We start from the raw sequence: 19,177 nt of genomic DNA, 5'->3' as shown, positions 1-19,177 counted from the left end.
AACTTGAACAGGGAAATTCTAAAAACTAGTTACCTACCCATTTAGCAATAGCTCCTACTTCCTGTTTCTACATGGCCAAGGCCGAGGGGGTTGGGAGGATCCAGTTACTGAGGGCTGCTTTCAAGAAGGGTTTCTAAATCTCATACCAAGATTTCTATCAGGTCTGCTTTTGCTGAAAGGACTTGAAAAATGTTTTCCACTGGGCCCAAACCCCCTCTTGGCAGCCACGTATAGGTTAAGTATCCCTTACTTAAATGCTTGGACCAGAGTGTTTCAGATTTTGGATTTTTTCAGATTTTGGAATATTTGGATTATACTTACTGGTTAAACATCCCAAATTCAAAATTCTGAAATCCAAAATGCTCCGGTGAGTATTTCCTTGATACGTCATGTTGGCACTCAAAAAGTTTCAGATTTTAGAGCATTTGGGATTTTGAAATTTTGGATTTAGATTGCTCCTCTGGTTTAATACTTGATGTTGCTGTTCTCTTTCTTCTTTAGAACCTCCTAATTCTCTGGATCTTAATGGCACTCATCCTCGGAGAATCAAGCTCACAGCCCCAAATATCAATCTTTCTCTGGACCAAAGTGAAGGATCTATTCTCTCTGATGATAACTTAGACAGTCCAGATGAAATTGACATCAATGTGGATGAACTTGATACCCCCGATGAAGCAGATTCTTTTGAGTACACTGGCCATGGTAAGTCACTAAGTTGGCAAGGCCAAAGTTAAATGCTAAATAAGTAAAAGATTTTCTAACAGACCTCTCATTTTTGTGCCAGTGGATCCTTTTTGTGATTTCTAGAAGCTTCTGTTTTTACTTCAGGTCATAGGTGACCACGATTGACAGTTTGGAGCTTGACAGAGAACGTGTGGTTCACAGAGGTCCTACATAACCATTGCTCTTTATTCACCCCTACTCTGTGCTAGCATTTATGCTAGGCACGGGGGCTGAGGGAAGACTGTTACATGCTGTGTTGTAAGAAACCCGGGGCTGGGTTTGCAGAGGAAGAGAATTTAATCCGGATGATAAAATTTGAAGAAGAGAAATCAGAGCTTGACAATTTCTTATATAAGTTCCCACTATCTGCAAAGTTCTGTTCCCCAGATCCTTACATGACTGACTCCTTCTCTTTATTCAGATGTTAATCAGATGTCACCTCTTCAGAGAGGTCTTCCTTGACCTCTGGAATCAAAGGTGCATCCCACTTCCCTGCTCCCACTACCTAGTCACTCTCTGTCCCCATATTCATTGTATTTTCCATGTATCACTAATTCAAATTGTATTATTTAACTATTTGTTTGCATCTTTCTGTCTTTCTCTTACCCCTCGAATCTATGCTCCATGAGAGCAAGGACTTTATGTCTGATCCTGCATCTCCAATAAAGTAGGAAGGAAGAAGGGATGGTTTAGGGGGAGTGGGAGAAATGATAAAAAGGAAGACAATTAAAAGTTGTCAGATCATCCAAGACTCACACTCCTGATATGAACATCAGTCTTTAGTTCTTTCTCTTGCTCTATGAAATTTGGTTTAAGAAATATGTACAAATACAAAACATTTGCTTTTTTTTTTTTTTTAATGGCATTATGTAGTTTCTGTTTCAGTACTAGCCAGGGTGGAATTCTCCAAAGTTACAGTGTTTGAAAGTGAAACCGAGTGAGTCTGGGACACAGATATTGCTTTTATTCATTTTAAGAATTCAGGCAATCTCAAAAGTAATACGGTGCCACAATTAAGTGATGGCCTGACTTTTAGAGATATGCTAATTCTAGCAGTTCCACTCCTGAAGAGAGTAATTAGAAAAGTCACCAAATTAGCTCATTATTTCAACCAATGGTCATTGAGCTGACGTGAGCAGTGCAGTTCAGAGTCTACCTTGACAGAGCTTAAGGCTTTATTTCCTCAAAAAGGAAATGGCTAAACGACTTGTTTTATAGTCTATTATGCTTAAGTAGAGTTTTTTTTTTCCATAAGTTTTTGGGGTCCAGGTGATACTTGGTTACATGCTTAAGTTCTTTAGTGTAAGTAAAGATTTTTATCATGTGTGAATTTCTGTAGTTATCTGGGTAGTTGATTCTGTAGGTTGAAATACACAAATAGGAGGTGAAAGAAGGTCTGGAATTTGTATTATTTCCTGTCATCCCAGAGAGTCTTCAGCAGCTCCTCTGTCCATCCCAGTTGCCCCTACCAGCTCCCACTCTTTTCCTGCTAATATAGTGACAAAATCCCACAAAAGACTGTGGCATGATCCTACCGGCCCCTCCCTCGCCTCCGTATTTGCTTCTCTGTTGCCAGGAGAACTTTGTCACACCACATCTGAACCTTTTATTTTTATACATAGTAAAACTGTCAAGCAAAGCACTGGTGGCTGAGCAAGCTGGTAATTAACACTGCCACTTGCTGACATGGCTTTTAATGTAGTTGACATAGCTGTGTTGAAAGAACCAGTTTAATGGCCACAACCCTGCTTTTAGGTCTTAAATGCAAAGGACAGAATTGTAAAGTAAGTTGAATTTTTAAATCTACCCTAATTTTCAAATGAAAAGTATATGGTCAGAGGTTTTAAACAAAAACATGAAACTTTGAAAACACAAAGTGCGCCTGAATAGCTATATTTTGTAAACATGAGGACACGGATAAGTGACTGTATAAGAGGGTTAGATTATAAATATGTTTTAGTTCTGAAGTATGAAATAAATGCTTGAAGGCAGCCTGTTTCTTAGGTTTCTCGTGGCATCATTTTGAACCAGGCATATACATTCTAAACAAAATAGGGGTTTTTAAGGTATAGTTTTTCAAAAACATTTGGGCCGTAATTTATTTTCTTTTAATGAATACTTTTTCATTTATGTTATATTTTTCATGTACATATTTTCATTATATATTTTTCATTATATATTATATATTTTTACTATATATTTTTCATTTATATATTTTTCTTTCTATATTATATACCTCATTATATTATATATTTCATTATCTAGTTTTCATTTATTTCATTTTATAGATGAGAACACTGAAGCACAGAGAAGTTAAGTAATTTGCCTAAGGTCACACAGCTCATTGTTGCCCTTAGCTCCTGGCCCATGCTGCTTCCCAGTGAATATGCTAACAATGAATGGAAAAAGGTCTGTTACTAGATTGGGCTTACATACGTGAAGTCAAAGGTGATAGCTCTTGCTCACCTTTAGGCCTCTTTTTATCCAGTTTTCCTGACTTGGGGACTCTAAAAACAAAACAAAACAAAACAAAAAACAGTAAGAGTTACTGTACCAAATGCCTGAAGGTTTTTCAGGCCTTTACCTGTTTTATTCAGTAGCTGATGACCAAATGCGTCTGCCAGGGTTTTTGCTCACAGTGTAATTTTGCTTGTGGAAAATTTGTGAAGCTCACTGTCAAATATATTCAACTGGTCCTCCCTTTCAAGCAGTTTTCTTTAATAGTTGTGTCCAAAGTGTTGGGACATGTAAGTTAAGGTACTGTGAAATAATTAAAGTTTGATGTCCTTTCGTATTTACAAAGTACCAAAAATATCAAAAACACGTAGATAATGATGGACTTGGGAGGTCATTCTTTCATATTAAGAAAGATCTGAGTTTTTTCTTTTTTAATACTTTAGTTTACTAATCCTAGAAACTTATATCCAAAGGTCAGGAAAAATAATAACTCATTTCTGTTTCCCAAACCAACAACAAAGTTATTTTTACCACCATTCAGATCTTCAGAAAGATATTTTGTAAGGGAAGTGGAAAAATGAAAAATTTTAGACTGAATATTTCTGATAAGAATGTTATAAGAAATCCTCATGTGCTCTTATATTTTTCCTTCTTAGGCTCCCAAGTGATGGTTAGTGACCTCTTCTGAAAGATCTTTTTAAATATTAGCCCCTAAAGGCAGTTTTCTTTTTTCATAAGGCACCCCAACATCATTTCCAGATAATCAGGGTGTCACTTCATTGAACTTCCCCATCCATGATTTTCCATTATTTTCAGTCTACAAGCAACCAGCTTATAAAATCAATTTTCCATTTTAACTGTCTATATAAATTAATCAAGTGCTAAGTTTATTTTGTTTTATCTGTAAGCAGCCTTATGCCGTAATGGTGTTGTCTGAAAGGAGGATTTTTCATTGTATTTTGTATGCTAATATTTTTCTCTCAAATTAACTGCCTGCTTGCTGTTTGTCACCAAAATATTCTAAAGACTTTTTAACAGTATATAGGATATCTTTCCTATAACCAGAAAAGCCTCTAGGAGTACTCACATTAACAAGTGCAAGATTGTGATACAGAAAGCTGTCACAAATGCATGTGCCTCCTGGAAGGCCACAGCTGACATCATCATTAGTTAGTCCATAATGAACACCAACAATGCACCCCCCACTGTAGTCTGTGTAGCACAAACCATTCAGGAGCTTGTGTGCTATATCATCTCAAAAAGACACGAGCAAATGTTCAAGTTGACTTCTCCCCTATGTACAAGGTTTTGATAGACTCCAACAGTCACTGGGAAGAAAAGCTCATTGTTGAGAAAAGGAGACAAAAAAACAAGTATTTCTTAGTGAAGAAGCATGAGACCAAAAATTAAATTTGGGGAACATCAGGATAGAGAGTTAAATGAGACCTGAATATTTTTGCAAACAGTGGGAAAATGAAGGCTGTGGAGAGGATGGTAATTTATAGTTAGAACAAAAGAATTATGAAGGTCAGGAGGGTTTTGCTAACTCCAGAAAGTCGGTAAAGCTATCTTTCCTTCTTACTAACTTGTATTGTTGACTTCTAGAAATGAACAACTTAAGAAAACTTAATGTAGCCCTAGCTCTTAGATAACTTTTTTCCCTATTTACATCAGCCAGAAGAGGAAGGGAAGGAGGAATACTAGCAACTTGCTGGCTTCCACTCTCTGAAACGTTAGGCATTACACCCCATAAAAACGTTCAGCCCTGGACTTTTACACCAAAACGAGTAATAATGCTATCTTTATAGGAAAATGCTCATAGGTGTGTGTGTACACATACATACTTTTAACATAGAGATGCCCTTTCTTACTATGATACCATAATCAAAAACCATGAAAAAAAAGTTAACAGACTCAACTACATAAAAATATTAAATTTATATTTGGCAGAAAAAGATAGATATTAGTTTAAAAGCTAAGCATGGGGTAAGCACAAGGCAAAAAAAAAAAAAAATTGCAACATATAACAAAGTTCTGTACAAAAATTCCAACTAGGTTACAGTGAGCTGAATCACACCACTGCACTCCAGCCTGGGCGACTGAGCAAGACTGCATCTCCAGAAACAAAACAAAACAAACAAACAAAAACCTCCAACTAGTTCATAAGGACCACAATAGGAAAGGGGCTTAAAAGGTACCTCCTTGTCCGTAAGAGAGATATAAATAGCCAATAAACAGTGAAAAGTGTTTACCTTCTTTAATAATTAAAGAAATTCAAATTAAAACAATGTGATAATTTCCCCTTAAATTGTCAAGGGTTGAAAACTTTGATAGCCTATCGTGTTCTTGGCAATGGGGGACATCCAGCCCTCTCATATATTGTGGTATAGCATATTCAAGAGCAAAAACGTCCCCAAGACTTGACGTGGTTATACCCACTGACCCAGCACTTCATTGCTAGAAAGTTCCGCTATAGCAATACGTGTACAAATAAGGTAAGACTCCTTCATGCAGATGCTTACTGAAGCAAATTCTTTATAAAGAAACAACAAAAAGAAATAAAACTATATTTCATCACCATGGGATTAGTAAACTACAAGACATCAGCAAAATGGAATACTTGAGGGCTACTCTTAAAAATTTTCTAACCGTTGAGTTTGTGTGTGTGTGTGTGTTTTGAGACAGAGTCTTGTGCTGCTGCCAGGCTGGAGTGCAGTGACGTAATCTTGGCTCACTGTAACCTCTGCCTCCTGGGTTCAAGCGATTCCCCTGCCTCAGCCTCCCAAGTAGCTGGGATTACAGATGTGTGCCACCATGCCCAGCTAATGTTTTGTATTTTAGTAGAAATGGGGTTTCACCATGTTGGCCAGGATGGTCTTGATCTCCTGACCTCGTGATCCACCCATCTCAGCCTCCCAAAGTGCTGGGATTACAGGCGTGAGCCACCATGCCCGGCCTTATTGTTGAGTATTAAGCATTCTTTGTATATTTTGGATAACAGTCCTCATCAGATATGTGTTTTGCAAATATTTTCTCCCAGTCTGCAGCTTATCTTCTTATTCTCATTCTCTTGATTTTTCTTTTACATAGAAGTTTTAATTTTAATGAAGTCCACCTTATCAATTATTTCTTTCATGGATCATGCCTTTGGTGTTGTATCTAAAAAGTCATCTTTGCACCCAAGGCCAATTACATTTTCTCTTCTAAAAGTTTTATAGTTTTGAATTTTACATTTAGGCCTATGATCCATTTTGAATTAACTTTTGTGAAGGACCAAAGGCCTGGGTCCAGATTCATTATTTTACAGGTGGATGCCCAGTTATTCTAGCACTATTTGTTGACAAGACTATCTTTGCTTTGCTGTATTGCCTTTGCTCCTTGTCAAAGATTAGTTGACTATATTTATGTGGTATGTGTTTTACTAAAACCATAGTAAAGAATGTAGTATACAATATTTTTTTTTTTTTTTTTTTTTTTTTTGAGAGGGAGTTTCACTCTGTCTCCCAGGCTGGAATGCAGTGGTGCTCGGCTCACTGCAAGCTCTGCCTCCCAGGTTCACGCCATTCTCCTGCCTCAGCCTCCCAAGTAGCTGGGACTACAGACGCCCACCACGCCTGGCTACTTTTTTGTATTTTCAGTAGAGACGGGGTTTCACTGTGTTAGCCAGGATGGTCTCGATCTCCTGACCTCATGATCTGCCCGCCCCGGCCTCCCAAAGTGCTGGGATTACAGGCGCGAGCCATGGTGCCCGGCCTACATTTATTTTTATTTTTATTATTTTTTTTGAGACAAGGTCTCACTCTGTCACCCAGACTGGAGTGCAGTGGTGCCATCATAGCTCACTGCAGCCTTGACCTCCTGGACTCATGTGATCTTCCCACCTCAACCTCCCAAGTAGCTGGGACTACAGGCACATGCCAACATATCCAGCTAATTTTTGTATTTTTTGTAGAGACTGGGTTTCTCCGTGTTGCCCAGGACTGGTCTCGAACCCCTGAGCTCAAGTGATCCACCAGCCCTGGCCTTCAGAGTGCTGGGATTTCAGGCTTAAGCCACCACACCCAATCAAAAATGTTTTACATAAGGGGATTTTAATAAAATTTGCGGAAAGTATAACAAAACAACCCTATCTTAACCCCACAGAGATGACCAGGGTAAAGCTGGAGCAGGTCAGAGGGTACCAAACAGGATGAAGAGTATCTGGTGGATGGAAAGTTCACTGGAGGGAAGGGGGATGTGTAGAAGAGCATCAGAATACAAACCTGCTTCAGAATCCAGAGTTCTGAGGGAGTAGAGACCAGACGGGAAATTGAGTTTCAGGAAGGGAGCTAAGATTAGCATCCCAGGCATCTACCCCATGTAGGAAGGAAGAAGCAGGAAGGCATTCCAAAGAGATGGGTGGAGTTGCACAAGGGACACGACACTTGGCCTGAAGCCAGTGGTTTATGATCTCTGTCCTTGATAAACTGCCGCATGCTGGTGGGAACACAGTGGAAGCCAGAGTGACCCAAGGTTCTGTAGGTGGTGGTAGCTGTTGGTGTTGGCAAAAAAGGCTAGGATTGCTTCCCAACCAAACTTCATTTTGCTATCCAAGTCGTTGGTAATTAGACAATTTTGAAGGTATAATTGCAAATTCTTCCAGAACATAATGGTGGTGCGGTGGCTCCCTTACAGATTACCTCCATTTCCAGGAAATTATCCGAGTTTTTCTTCATTTACTCACTCACCTTCCCAATTTTTTTTGAGTGTTCTGAGTAAGTTTGTAAGCTAAGTAGGGAGCGGGTTGGTGGAAGTGAATATTAAAGGGGATTCAAGGCACAGTTTCTTTGCCCAAGGGACTCACAGTCTCTTTGTAAAATAAATAAGGAGAGTCACACATTCAAGGTACAATGTGATAGATTAGAAGGACTGAAAAAAGGGAAAGGTTTTGGCTATATTTATTTAGTAACCATGATCTGAGGCAAACCACTTCAGAGTCAGTTTTTGCATTGGTATAATGACCATTTTAATATCAACTAGTACCTGGTACAAGGTCGATACTTAATACAATAGTGCTGTTGTTGTCATCAAAGTGCCATAGAAAGAAGTGAAATGCAGTGTAAATTCAATGGTGCTTTTCCAGGAATGGAAAAATAACAATGATAATGTCTTGAAATTATTTTGAAGGTTATAAATAATCTTTTCTTTCAGATTAAACATACAAAGAATAACCATCATTAAGCTCTACTAATACTTCTAGTAAAAATGGAAACAATTGCTGCTTAGACTTTTTTTTAAAAAATGTATTTTTTTTTTAATGCACAAGAGTAAATTTCTTCCCAGAGAATGCTCAGTAGGCTTTTTTATTGTCTTATGCACCCATCAATTTGGGAGTCTTGCGCATTTGGGGTCTTTGAGCATTTCTGGTCTACACAGTTGTTTATTTCTCGCTTACTATAAAGTCTTTGTGTGGCGTATTTTGAAATAGTACATAGAAAGCAATATCAAATTTATGTCTAGATGTGCTCCCAATAGGGGGCTCAGCCCAGTTGTGAGAGTCTTAGAGTAGGAGTCTTGGCTTGTAATATCATCAGGATTCCAAGTTGACCCCAAAAGACTCTAAGCACTGAAGAGATGCGACCCCAAAACCACAAGATTTTCTGAGTCTAGTAACAAAGCTTTTCACCCCATTAGAAAGACCTGCAATCTTTACCCCGATCAAGGGTGAGTTGGTCCTGGCTTGTGCACACCTTGGACCACTACCCATGCAAGACAGCTCAAGCTTTGCACCTAGTCTCACCCTCAGCATGACCTTAGCAATGGATGTGGTTGTTCAGTTAATAAAAAAGACTTTATTGAGTGTACTTTATATGGTCAGGATATTGCTAAGCTCTGTAAAGGCTGTAGAAAACAAGGACTTTGATCAGGTTGATTCTGCAGGATGAAACAAAACAAAAGCTGCCCATAGAAGTACTCTGTGTTCATTTAAAAAAGTATTTTAAAGCTTAGCATTTGGCTGTTTAGCTGCCTGCACTATGGAGGTCTTGCTCCTTCAGCCCTGCTCTGTGCTTTGTTTCCAGAAGATCCCACAGCCAACAAAGATTCTGGCCAAGAGTCAGAGTCTATTCCAGAATATACGGCCGAAGAGGAACGGGAGGACAACCGGCTGTGGAGGACAGTGGTGATTGGAGAACAAGAGCAGCGCATTGACATGAAGGTCATCGAGCCCTACAGGAGAGTCATTTCTCACGGAGGTAGTCGAGCTCTGCGTGAATCTGGGAAATGGGGAAGGGGCAGCCATTTTATTTAAAATCAGAAAGTGACTCTAGAGTTCGGTGGCACACGACATCTCAAAGACCCTATTCTAGAGCCCATATTCAGGGAACTATAGAGCTAAGTATATTTCCTCATATTAAAATCAATAAACATTTAAAGTCCTACTAGGCAAAGACAACTTTCCCATATAAAACGGGCTTTTCATGCTACATGTCTGATAGCGATCATGTTCTGTGCCAATGTATTGAAAGTCATAGTGGTCTAAGTTAAACGTCTGTTTGTCATTCTTATCAGTCCATTGTACGGTTGAACTGAATAGAAGATGTGACACTGTGGCCTGTGTCCTAAACTACCCCCGAGGTGCTTCTTATTACAAGATGGTCTTTTGAATCCTCTTCAGAAGCTTTGGGGATTTTTTGTAGACTTAGCCTAGTAATTGTTTCCCCTAACTGAAGTTTGCCTTTCTAGACACTACATTAAATCTAGGCCTGACAACAGCCAAGCCCAGTCAAAGCCTCCACCTGTTTGGTGAGAGACAAGGGAGAGAGAAAAGTGTGTTTGTATTTCCAGCACTTTCTTGAGGGCTCCTGGAGCATATGTGGCCTTGATTAATTTGGGATTCACAAAATGTCAGATGAGCGGAAGCAACACATTTAACACTGTCAACTTCAGAAAACATCGACAGCATTTTGATTCTTCTGCTGCATGCCTTCCTTTCCCAAGTCCTGAGGCGCCACTGTAACCACCCAGCTGTTCCAGAAAGAGTGTGAGCTGACGAGGCAGTTGTTGCTGTCTCAGTTCTCTCTTCCTTAATGAGGGCAGGGAAATAAGAGTCTTAGCACTGCTCAAAACACTGCTTTTGTTTTCTATTATAATAAGCAGAAGGCTGATTTGTTATTTCAGTCAAACCTTCCATCCCATACATTGCTACCCCCACATAAGTATCAGGACCACCCAGGGAACCTGACCACTGTAGCAAAGGTGAATGCCAGTCCCTGCCCCTGGTCCTGGCCTTTCTTTTTCTTGCCTTACTGTTTGACCTGAAATGGAAATACGACCCCCTGAGAGCTGCTGTGGGGTCAGGAGCAGTTTCCTCTACGGGAAATCATGCCCGTAGCCCTTCAGAATGAGAGTTGGCCCAGTCTTGCTGAAAGTGACACACAGCTGGCTGTAGAGTCAACCCTTCTGGTTTTATGTGAAAACCATAGGAGGAACACTCAGTCTTCCCCATCTTCCCAGGTCACATCTCCTTTGCACCACCCATCAGATATTTTTGGTTTGTTTTCTTTTTGAAAATAAAAACAAAACAAAGCCTGCCTGTAAGAGTACTCTACTCTATGTTCATTTTTAAAACTATTAAAAAATAAAAATGTCTGTCAAATCAAAGCCACCCAGTGATAAGCCCCTATAAACATCAGCTCCTAAAGGCAGCTCGTGGTCCCGCTGCTCCTCTAGGGCTAGTTATCTGCTAATACTCCAGTAGACTCGCCTGCTTGTTCTTTAGGTGGGCTGGGTGGCGTGGTCAAGCCCATCAGCCTGTTGTCAGAATCAGGAGAGAATGGTTATCATCAGTGCACTGATGGTTGGAAAAAGCCACCGCTTCTGCCTGCCACAGTCTTGTAACAATTCACCGGAGCCCTCAGGGCTAACCTGGTTTGCTGTGCTCTCCGTCCCTACCACCTCCTCCCTTTGCCGTTTGCTCTTCTCCATTCTGTGTTGCAAGCTCAGTTTTTGTCTGTGTGACTGTCCGGTTTGTTCTGAAGAGAAGGCCACCTCCCCTCTCCCCAGCCCTGCCTCAGCCCTCTCCAGGCACTGGCCTGCATGAAGTGTGCCTCTGGCTGCACCCATCCGGAACTTTAGAGAGAGATGCCACCTTTTCCTGCACCCTGAACAGCTTTTGTGCTCTGTAGGTAAAGATGCTCCAGATGTTACTTCTGAATTTGCCAAAGCTTTGTCTTCCACATTAGGAGTTTACACCACTCTCTTAGACCATAAGAGAAAGCTCCTTACTTACCAACCTACTGAGTTTGTCCTTCTGGCTTCTGATGAGCGTTTAAAAAGCAGCAATCACTTCCCAGTAAACATGAATCTTATTTGGTGCTTGGTATTTTGCTGTGAGGAAGTTTTGTCGTTTGGGCCAATAGAGAAGTGCCAGCTGCACAGTGCTCTGTGCCAAAAACTGTAAGGTGGGGGCAATCAAAAGAGCTGCAGAAGTTAGCCTCAAAGCCAGGCCCTGCCAAATGTCCCACCTGTTGAAAATACTGGTGCATGATGGCAGTATTTGAATAAATAATTCAGTCTTCAGCTTTGGTGACCTTGATATGAGCTATTGCCAGAGGCCCTGCACACAATGTAGAAGAATGAGGCTCAGTACCCATCTCTGCCACTTGCTAGTCTGTAACCTTGGTATATTACTTACCATCTCTGGGCTTCAATGACATCATCAGTCAAATGAGGGTGATCTCAACACCACTGTTCACATCCTATGAGCCAATAGCAATATCCTTGCCATCTGCATAAATCAAAGCAAAGAGGGGTTTGGATAGTTTTGCTCAGCCAACAGTATGGGGTCCCTCTGAGGCTAGAACTGGCTTTATTTGAACTTGGAGCAGAGAAACCCATTTAAATAATGGAGAAAAATAACACCAAGTAATTTTAACAAGGATTCTTTTTTTTTTTTACTTCTCTTATTTCATTATAGGAGATTCAGGTAACCTTCTCTGCAGTCTTGCTGGACAAATGACCCTGAAAAGAATGAGGAGAAGAGTTGCTGGCTGGTGTGTGTGTGTGTATGTTTTGGTTGCGACTGTGACATCTTTCCTTCTGTCTCCATTCCATTTGCTGGCCAGCAAACTTGTGTTACATCCCTTTCATGCCTGTCTGTGTCACTCAGGTAAGGTTTGCGCCCTTGCTTCAGAGGGTCTCAGGAGACTCCTGGGGGGTTGCTCATGCACCCCACCCAGCACATACACCCTGAATTCACCTCACCTTTCTTGAGAAGAGAGTCTAATGAAAGAAATGTTTTAAAAAAGAGACTTCAAATGAATTATGCTGTTGCCAACAGGAAATTTTACTTGAGTAAGTTGCATATCTGAGAATAGAAATTGAGGGGTTAGCTGACCCCTTCAAGGTATCTGGGAGGGGCAAAAAGTGAATGATCCTATGCATTCTAGTTATTGTACTTTGCCTGCAATGATAGTATTATCTGATTTTTTAAATTTAAATTTAAATTTTTTTAGCAGGAAGCAGCTATAGAAAAATTACAGTATTATCTGAAATATCTCCCAAGCCTGCCAATGGCACTGGCTCTTGATTTTGGAGGAAAACTTTCATGTGGAAATCTTTTTCCTTTATTTCCCTCCTTCAGTTATCCCCTCTCCTTCTACTTTCTTCCTTCTCTTTTTGCCTCTTCTTCCCTTCTTAAAGATCTTCTACCCAAAAGAACAAATTTTCATTTATAAATTTTCATTTTCCTTTATAAATTTCTGTACTTTTTATATTGAGACATTTCTTACTTAGACAGCGATCATGAAGTAGTAAGTTGATCCCATAGTATTCCTTTAGTTAAATAAACTTGGATGAACATGATGCTGCAGCATTCCAAGGGCAGATAGCATTTACACAGTGAGTGGAACTGCCATTTAAAATGACGTCTGAAGTACTGTTTATAAACCTCAGTCTTTTCCTTTCAAAAAAAATTTCTTAGAAGTTCATGGAAATAAAGAAAGAAATCCAAGTAACTGAGCAGTCATGATCTTGAAATTACTGTAACACTCTAGAGCCAAATTGCTACATTTAGAAAGATGCTTTTGAAAGGATGCTTTCTTACTTGCTTTTAAGTTGGATTCATTATGTCTATTGTCTCTTTTAATGAACTTCTGTCTTTTCATCATGCTGAGGATGAATTGCTTGTCTGTGCAGTGTGAGGATTAGTATAGCTAAGCCACCATATCCTTTGTGAATTTCTATTTAGTTATGCATCTTCAGAAATGAAATTGTGGTAACAAGCAATTTTTGTATTAAGATATGTCTCCTCCTGCCATTTTCCTTCATATTGCATTCTAAAAAGTAGTTGATAAATACCTGCATATTGGAAAGATGGAACTAAAGCAAAAAAATCCAGAGAGAAGCTACTACATTACTGTCTCACAAATGTGTGTTGCATCAGTTGAATACTTACATAGGTAGCACCTTCTAAGATCTGTAGTGTAAATACTGTGTTCAACAATACCATATCATCACTTGTAGTATAAATACTGTATACAACTACCTCAAATTAGTAATACTCACAAACCCATAATTGGGTATATTTTTAGTTAGTATTGGTCTCTTCCCCCATCTTTTTTTGCAGTAGAGTCACACTCTCTTTGTAGAAAACATCTTATTAAACTGCTTTTTCAAGAGTTAATTAACTCCATCCAAATCTATATACAGCCATTACTTTACTGCCATGTAATCACCAGCGAGTATTTAGAGTTCTGAAAAAACTAACACGTTGCGTTCTGGGAGGACTGGACCAGGCTGAAGCATATGTCCTGTCCTCCTCCTCAAAGCTTGAAGAAAATCCCTTTAATGATTCTATAGTCCAGAACTATATGACATCAATTGCAATCGTTTAGACAGGGATACTGAAAAATAAAAATTCACACATTGCTTCCCTTTTTAAGTGTGAAAGACACATGACATTCTATATAGTTACATGTGGGGTTCTGACTGACACCTGCTGTGAGTTTCAAAGAAATTGTGGGAATGTAAAGCTTGCTTAAAAGACAGGGCAATTCCAAAATTATGCCAGAGCTTTCAAAAGATGGGGAATGGTGTCCTGAGATGTATCTACATGTTCCTTGACCCCTGGAGTTTCAATGGCCACACGTTCCACATTTCCCACCTGCTGTTTTCTCAGTACCTCCTGTAAGTAGCACTTATACTCCTCAGTCCCATGTTACCAGGAAGCAGTTCTCAAGATTTCCCAAAAGTACAGAATTTTGTACGACTCAAATATAATTTAGCCAGACCCATCTGTGGTTTTCCTCCTCTTATGAGAGGAAGTTTTCTTCCTCTTCGTAGAATTCAGAACCTAGCCCCTTAACAGAACTCAACGTGTAAGTTTCTCAGAACTCTAAATACTCACTGAGTGATTACGTGGCAGTAAAATATTGGCTGTATATAGTTTTTTTGTTGTTTTTTTGAGACAGAATCTCACTCTGTCACCTAGGCTGGAGGGCAGTGGCGCAGTCTTGGCTCACTGCAACCTCCACCTGCCGGGCTTAAGCAATTCTCCTGCCTCAGCCTCCTAAATAGCTAGGATTACAGGTGTGCGCCACCACATCTGGCTAATTTTTGTATTTTTAGTGGGGACGAGGTTTCACCATGCTGTCCAGGCTGGTCTCAAACTCCTGGCCTCAAGTGATCTGCCTACCTCAGCCTCCCAAAATGCTGGGATTAGAGGCGTGAGCCACAGTACCCAGCCTGGCTGTATATAGATCTGGATGGAGTTAGTTACTCTTGAAAAGCAGTTTAGTAAGATATTCTCTACAAAGAGAGTGTGACTCTAGTGCAAAAAAGATGGGGGAAGATATGCCCAAAAATATACCCAGTTATGGGTTTGTTGTGTCATGTAGCTCTGGACTGTAGAATCATTAAACAGAGATTTCATCTCCAAGCTTTAAGTAGGAGGACAGGACATACCCTTAAGCCTGGTCTAGTCCTCCCAGAGCCCAATGTGTCAGTTTTTTCAAAACTCTATATACCCACTGGTGATTACATGGCAGTAAAATATTGCACAGAACAAGGCCTGGCTAGAACTTCTCAGGGGTTCTTGCACTGTCTGTTGATCCCAGGGGCACTGCAGGCTTGAAATCAAAATAAAGGTGTTTTACTTGTCTACTCGCTAGTATTTGGTCACTGGAGTGTGTGAATGAGACATTATATTGCACTTCAGTGGCTAAATTCTCCCTTTAAATTAAGCAGTGTCTAAAACTAAAAAGAACTAAAGAGGATCAAACAGAATCTCTTTCTTAGCCATCAGAAGAAAGAAGTACTGTATAAGTACTTACATTTTAGTATTATATAAATCAGACATTCATGTCAGTCTTGCCCCCTCTCATTTTTTGTTATGTTGAATATTTACACACCCTCTTCACAACTATGTACAACACATATAATCATCCGTAATATATGAATAGCCTACATATGCAAATCTAATTGCGCTACATATTTAACACTCTATAAAACATAGATGTTAACCACTGAAAGATAACTGTATGTGTATATACCTACAGACCTATAGTCAACATAAGCCCCATTTCATGCTGCTAATATACCCACAAAGACACACTTGCCAAGGCTTCAGATTTATCCATTAGGTCAGATATTACCTTGTTAAGAGCTTTCAATTGGTTACAAATGTCTTTTTGTTTGTCCCCCAGGATACTATGGGGACGGTCTAAATGCCATCATTGTGTTTGCCGCCTGTTTTCTGCCAGACAGCGGTCGGGCGGATTACCACTATGTCATGGAAAATCTTTTCCTGTGAGTGATACTTGTGACAAAGTGCTTTGAGTTAATGTCTGTGGCATGTAATGGCAGATCGATCATCTTTAATTAAAGAAAATAGGTGATGTAGAATATTCTAAGCCTTCGATGAAACATCAGTAAGGTTTCTGTCAAGGAATGTTGCTCAAGGGGCTAAAACCTTTAAAGGAGTTCTTTTGCGGGTAGACTAGACTGAAAACAAAATGAACAGAATTTTGCTTGCATTTTAAAATTCTGTAATATTTCCTTTGGGCAAAGTATTATTTTTGTTCCTTCATAACATGTTCTTAGTCAGCTAAGACTGACTATAACCTGACTTCATTAATATCTGCCCTTATTTAACCTGAGTTACCCTTAGTATTTGATACCATTGTTGACAGTTTTGAAAGTCAGGATTCTTTCTAACCCATACATTTTTCTAGTGTACCTACATTTAAAAGATAGCATACCGATAAATGAGTAATACTCTCAGAGGAATACTCTTAGGTGACTGTATTCTCCCCAAGGTAAAGAGGTAATATGCACAACCATTCTTAAATTTCATAAACCCTGTACTTTTAATGTTATGCAATTATGGTGTCAATAGGATGAAATATTTTATGTGGGAACTGAAAACATTCCTTTTCCTTCCTGTGATCAGATATGTAATAAGTACTTTAGAGTTGATGGTAGCTGAAGACTATATGATTGTGTACTTGAATGGTGCAACCCCAAGACGGAAGATGCCAGGGCTAGGCTGGATGAAGAAATGCTACCAGATGATTGACAGACGGTATGTGCGCTCTGTTATTTAATCACTATTTTGATTTTGGTAAACTGAAGGCTAAACAACCACATGGTGTACTGTTATTATCTTCATTATACACAAGAAGAAACCAAGTCTCAATAAGATCAAATAAATTGTCTAAGTTGCTATTAAGCATGTATTACTTTCAAAATAGTAAAGGTAATGCTGGCGAGAATAAACAAAAACACACCATGTGGGTTATAGATTCATGCACTCTAAGAACATAACCATTCTATTTTACATTTATTTCTATGAGAAAATGAGGTTTGAATCAAACAAGTTTCAAATTACATCTCAAAAAGCTTCTCGTAATTAATCATGGCCATTCTATATCTTCCTACCAGGCAATAGTAACTTGCATAGAGCTCCCTAAAATTATATATATATATATACATACACACACATTTCTGTTGTTGTTGTTGGAGTCTCACTAGTGTCACCTAGGCTGGAGTGCAAGATCATGCCAACCTCCAACTTCCGGGTTCAAGTGATTCTCCTGTCTAAGCCCGCTGAGTAGCAAGAACTTACAGGCGGGCACCATCACACCCAGCTAATTTTTTTATCTTTATTTTTAGTAGAGATGGGGTTTCAACATGTTGGCCAGGCTGATCTCGAACTCCTGACCTCAGGTGATCCGCCTGCCTCGGCCTCCCAAAGTGCTGGAATTACAGGCATGAGCCACCACGCCAGACTTAAATTATATATATTCTTATTTAGGAATATGTTTTATGCTTTAATTCCCACTGAAAATGGGTTAAGAGTAATGTATTTTTTCTTTTTTCAAAATAGGTTGAGGAAGAATTTGAAATCATTCATCATTGTTCATCCATCTTGGTTCATCAGAACAATCCTTGCTGTGACACGACCTTTTATAAGGTATAGTTAATATTGTCATAAAATAAAAGTACTACTAGTAGTTTTTTAAAAATATGTGCTTATTATCCTAAAAACAAGAATTCATAAACTAAGAGTACCCAGGGAAATATATTTGTCTCTGTCTTTCCTAGAAAGGTGCTTTGGACTATTCATCAAGCATCCCTAATTAAGAGAGAAAATGCTTTCATTATGAATATTTCCCCCAGATCATTATAAAACATGACCTCTAAATTGCTTGCTATAAACATGGAAGATGAAGTGGTGGGATTTTCATACCACATTAGAAAGGGGAACAGATAATACATTTAAAGTGATATGTTATTATGTAGAGAATAGAAAGGTAGAATAATATGACGATGGCAAATAAAGACGAGTCAAGGCAGAAACAGAAGCCGTATCATGTCTCAATTGTGCCATTTCTTCTGAACAGACCTACTCAATGTTTGTGTAACTACCAAAGTTATATAGAGTCTGGGCAGCCATTTTGAGAGCTGTGTTTTGATCACCCATGAGGAGTCTTGGTTTCAATTCAGTGAATATTTATTTGTCACTTATTTTATGTTAGGTTGTGTATAACCTTACATCTTGGTGATGCAAAATAAAGTAAGATATGGTTCTTAATATAGTAAGACTTCAAATAGTTAAATGAAAGGAATAGTATTTATTTTCTAGACAGCTTTAAAAACAGAATAAAATCTTGCCCACCATCAGGGTACAGATTAGATTAATTGAAATTTTCCCATCTTAAAGTTATTAATGAATTTCTTTTAAAACTTCTGATAACTTTGCTTCTGGGGAAAAAAAAAAACTTTAAAATCTTTTTTGTGTGTGCATAGATTTTACTTTAGCTTCCAGACTCAACCTTTCTTGTTCAGTATTTACTTATATTTATTTATTATTCTTATTCCCCACTTCCAATTGCTAATGCTGAAAAATGTACCTGAAAATCAAGAATTGTTAAAATGGTAAACTGAATCTAAACAATCACATGATATACTGTTACTATCTTCATTATACACAAGAAGAAACCACTGAAGACACAAAGTTATCAGAATTTTTAGAAGAAATTCATTAATAACTTTAAGATAGAAAAATTTCAATTAATCTTCAACTGAGTAGCAAGATTCACCCTAGTTTCCCTCTGTTTACCATACTATGTTAAATTGCTTTTAAAAATATTATGACCAGCTGAGCAGGGTAGCCCACACCTGTAATCCCAGCACTTTGGGAGGCCTCGGTGGGCAGATCACTTGAGGTCAGGAGTTTGAGACCAGCCTGGCCAACATGTGAAACCCCATCTCTACTAAAAACACAAAAACTTAGCCAGGCATGGTGGTGGCGCGCCTGTAGTCCCAGCTACTAGGAAGGCTGAGGCAGGAGAATCGCTTGAATCTGGGAGGTGGAGGTTGCAGTGAGGCAAGATCACACCACTGCACTCTAGCGTGGACAACAGAGTGAGACTGTGCCTCCAAAAAACAAACAAACAAAAAAATTTAGACCTATTTAAGGTATACAAAGAGCCACTTATTTTAATTAATTTCAGGA

General features: G+C 39.1%; 1 protein-coding gene across 13 annotated transcripts in view; it reads left to right on the top strand.

The window, feature by feature from the left end:
• The window catches only part of PRUNE2 (prune homolog 2 with BCH domain), a 295,976-nt gene that overhangs the window by 256,523 nt on the left and 20,276 nt on the right, over window positions 1-19,177 (top strand). For 7 of the 13 annotated variants that reach the window (XM_050761076.1, XM_050761082.1, XM_050761079.1 and 4 more), the window contains exons 11-16: window positions 502-702; window positions 9,240-9,413; window positions 12,137-12,328; window positions 15,864-15,966; window positions 16,610-16,741; window positions 17,546-17,632. In XM_050761076.1, coding sequence (XP_050617033.1) covers window positions 502-702; window positions 9,240-9,413; window positions 12,137-12,328; window positions 15,864-15,966; window positions 16,610-16,741; window positions 17,546-17,632 — 889 coding nt within the window. The remainder of the gene's footprint in view (window positions 1-501; window positions 703-9,239; window positions 9,414-12,136; window positions 12,329-15,863; window positions 15,967-16,609; window positions 16,742-17,545; window positions 17,633-19,177) is intronic. The other 6 variants (XM_050761087.1, XM_050761083.1, XM_050761086.1 and 3 more) reach the window with 2 other exon arrangements.

The sequence above is a fragment of the Macaca thibetana genome, chromosome 15 (genome assembly GCF_024542745.1).
Source record: "Macaca thibetana thibetana isolate TM-01 chromosome 15, ASM2454274v1, whole genome shotgun sequence".
NCBI lineage: Eukaryota > Metazoa > Chordata > Mammalia > Primates > Cercopithecidae > Macaca > Macaca thibetana.
The sequence above is the reverse complement of the archived record's forward strand: the minus strand, read 5'-3'. Positions and strand labels throughout refer to the sequence as shown.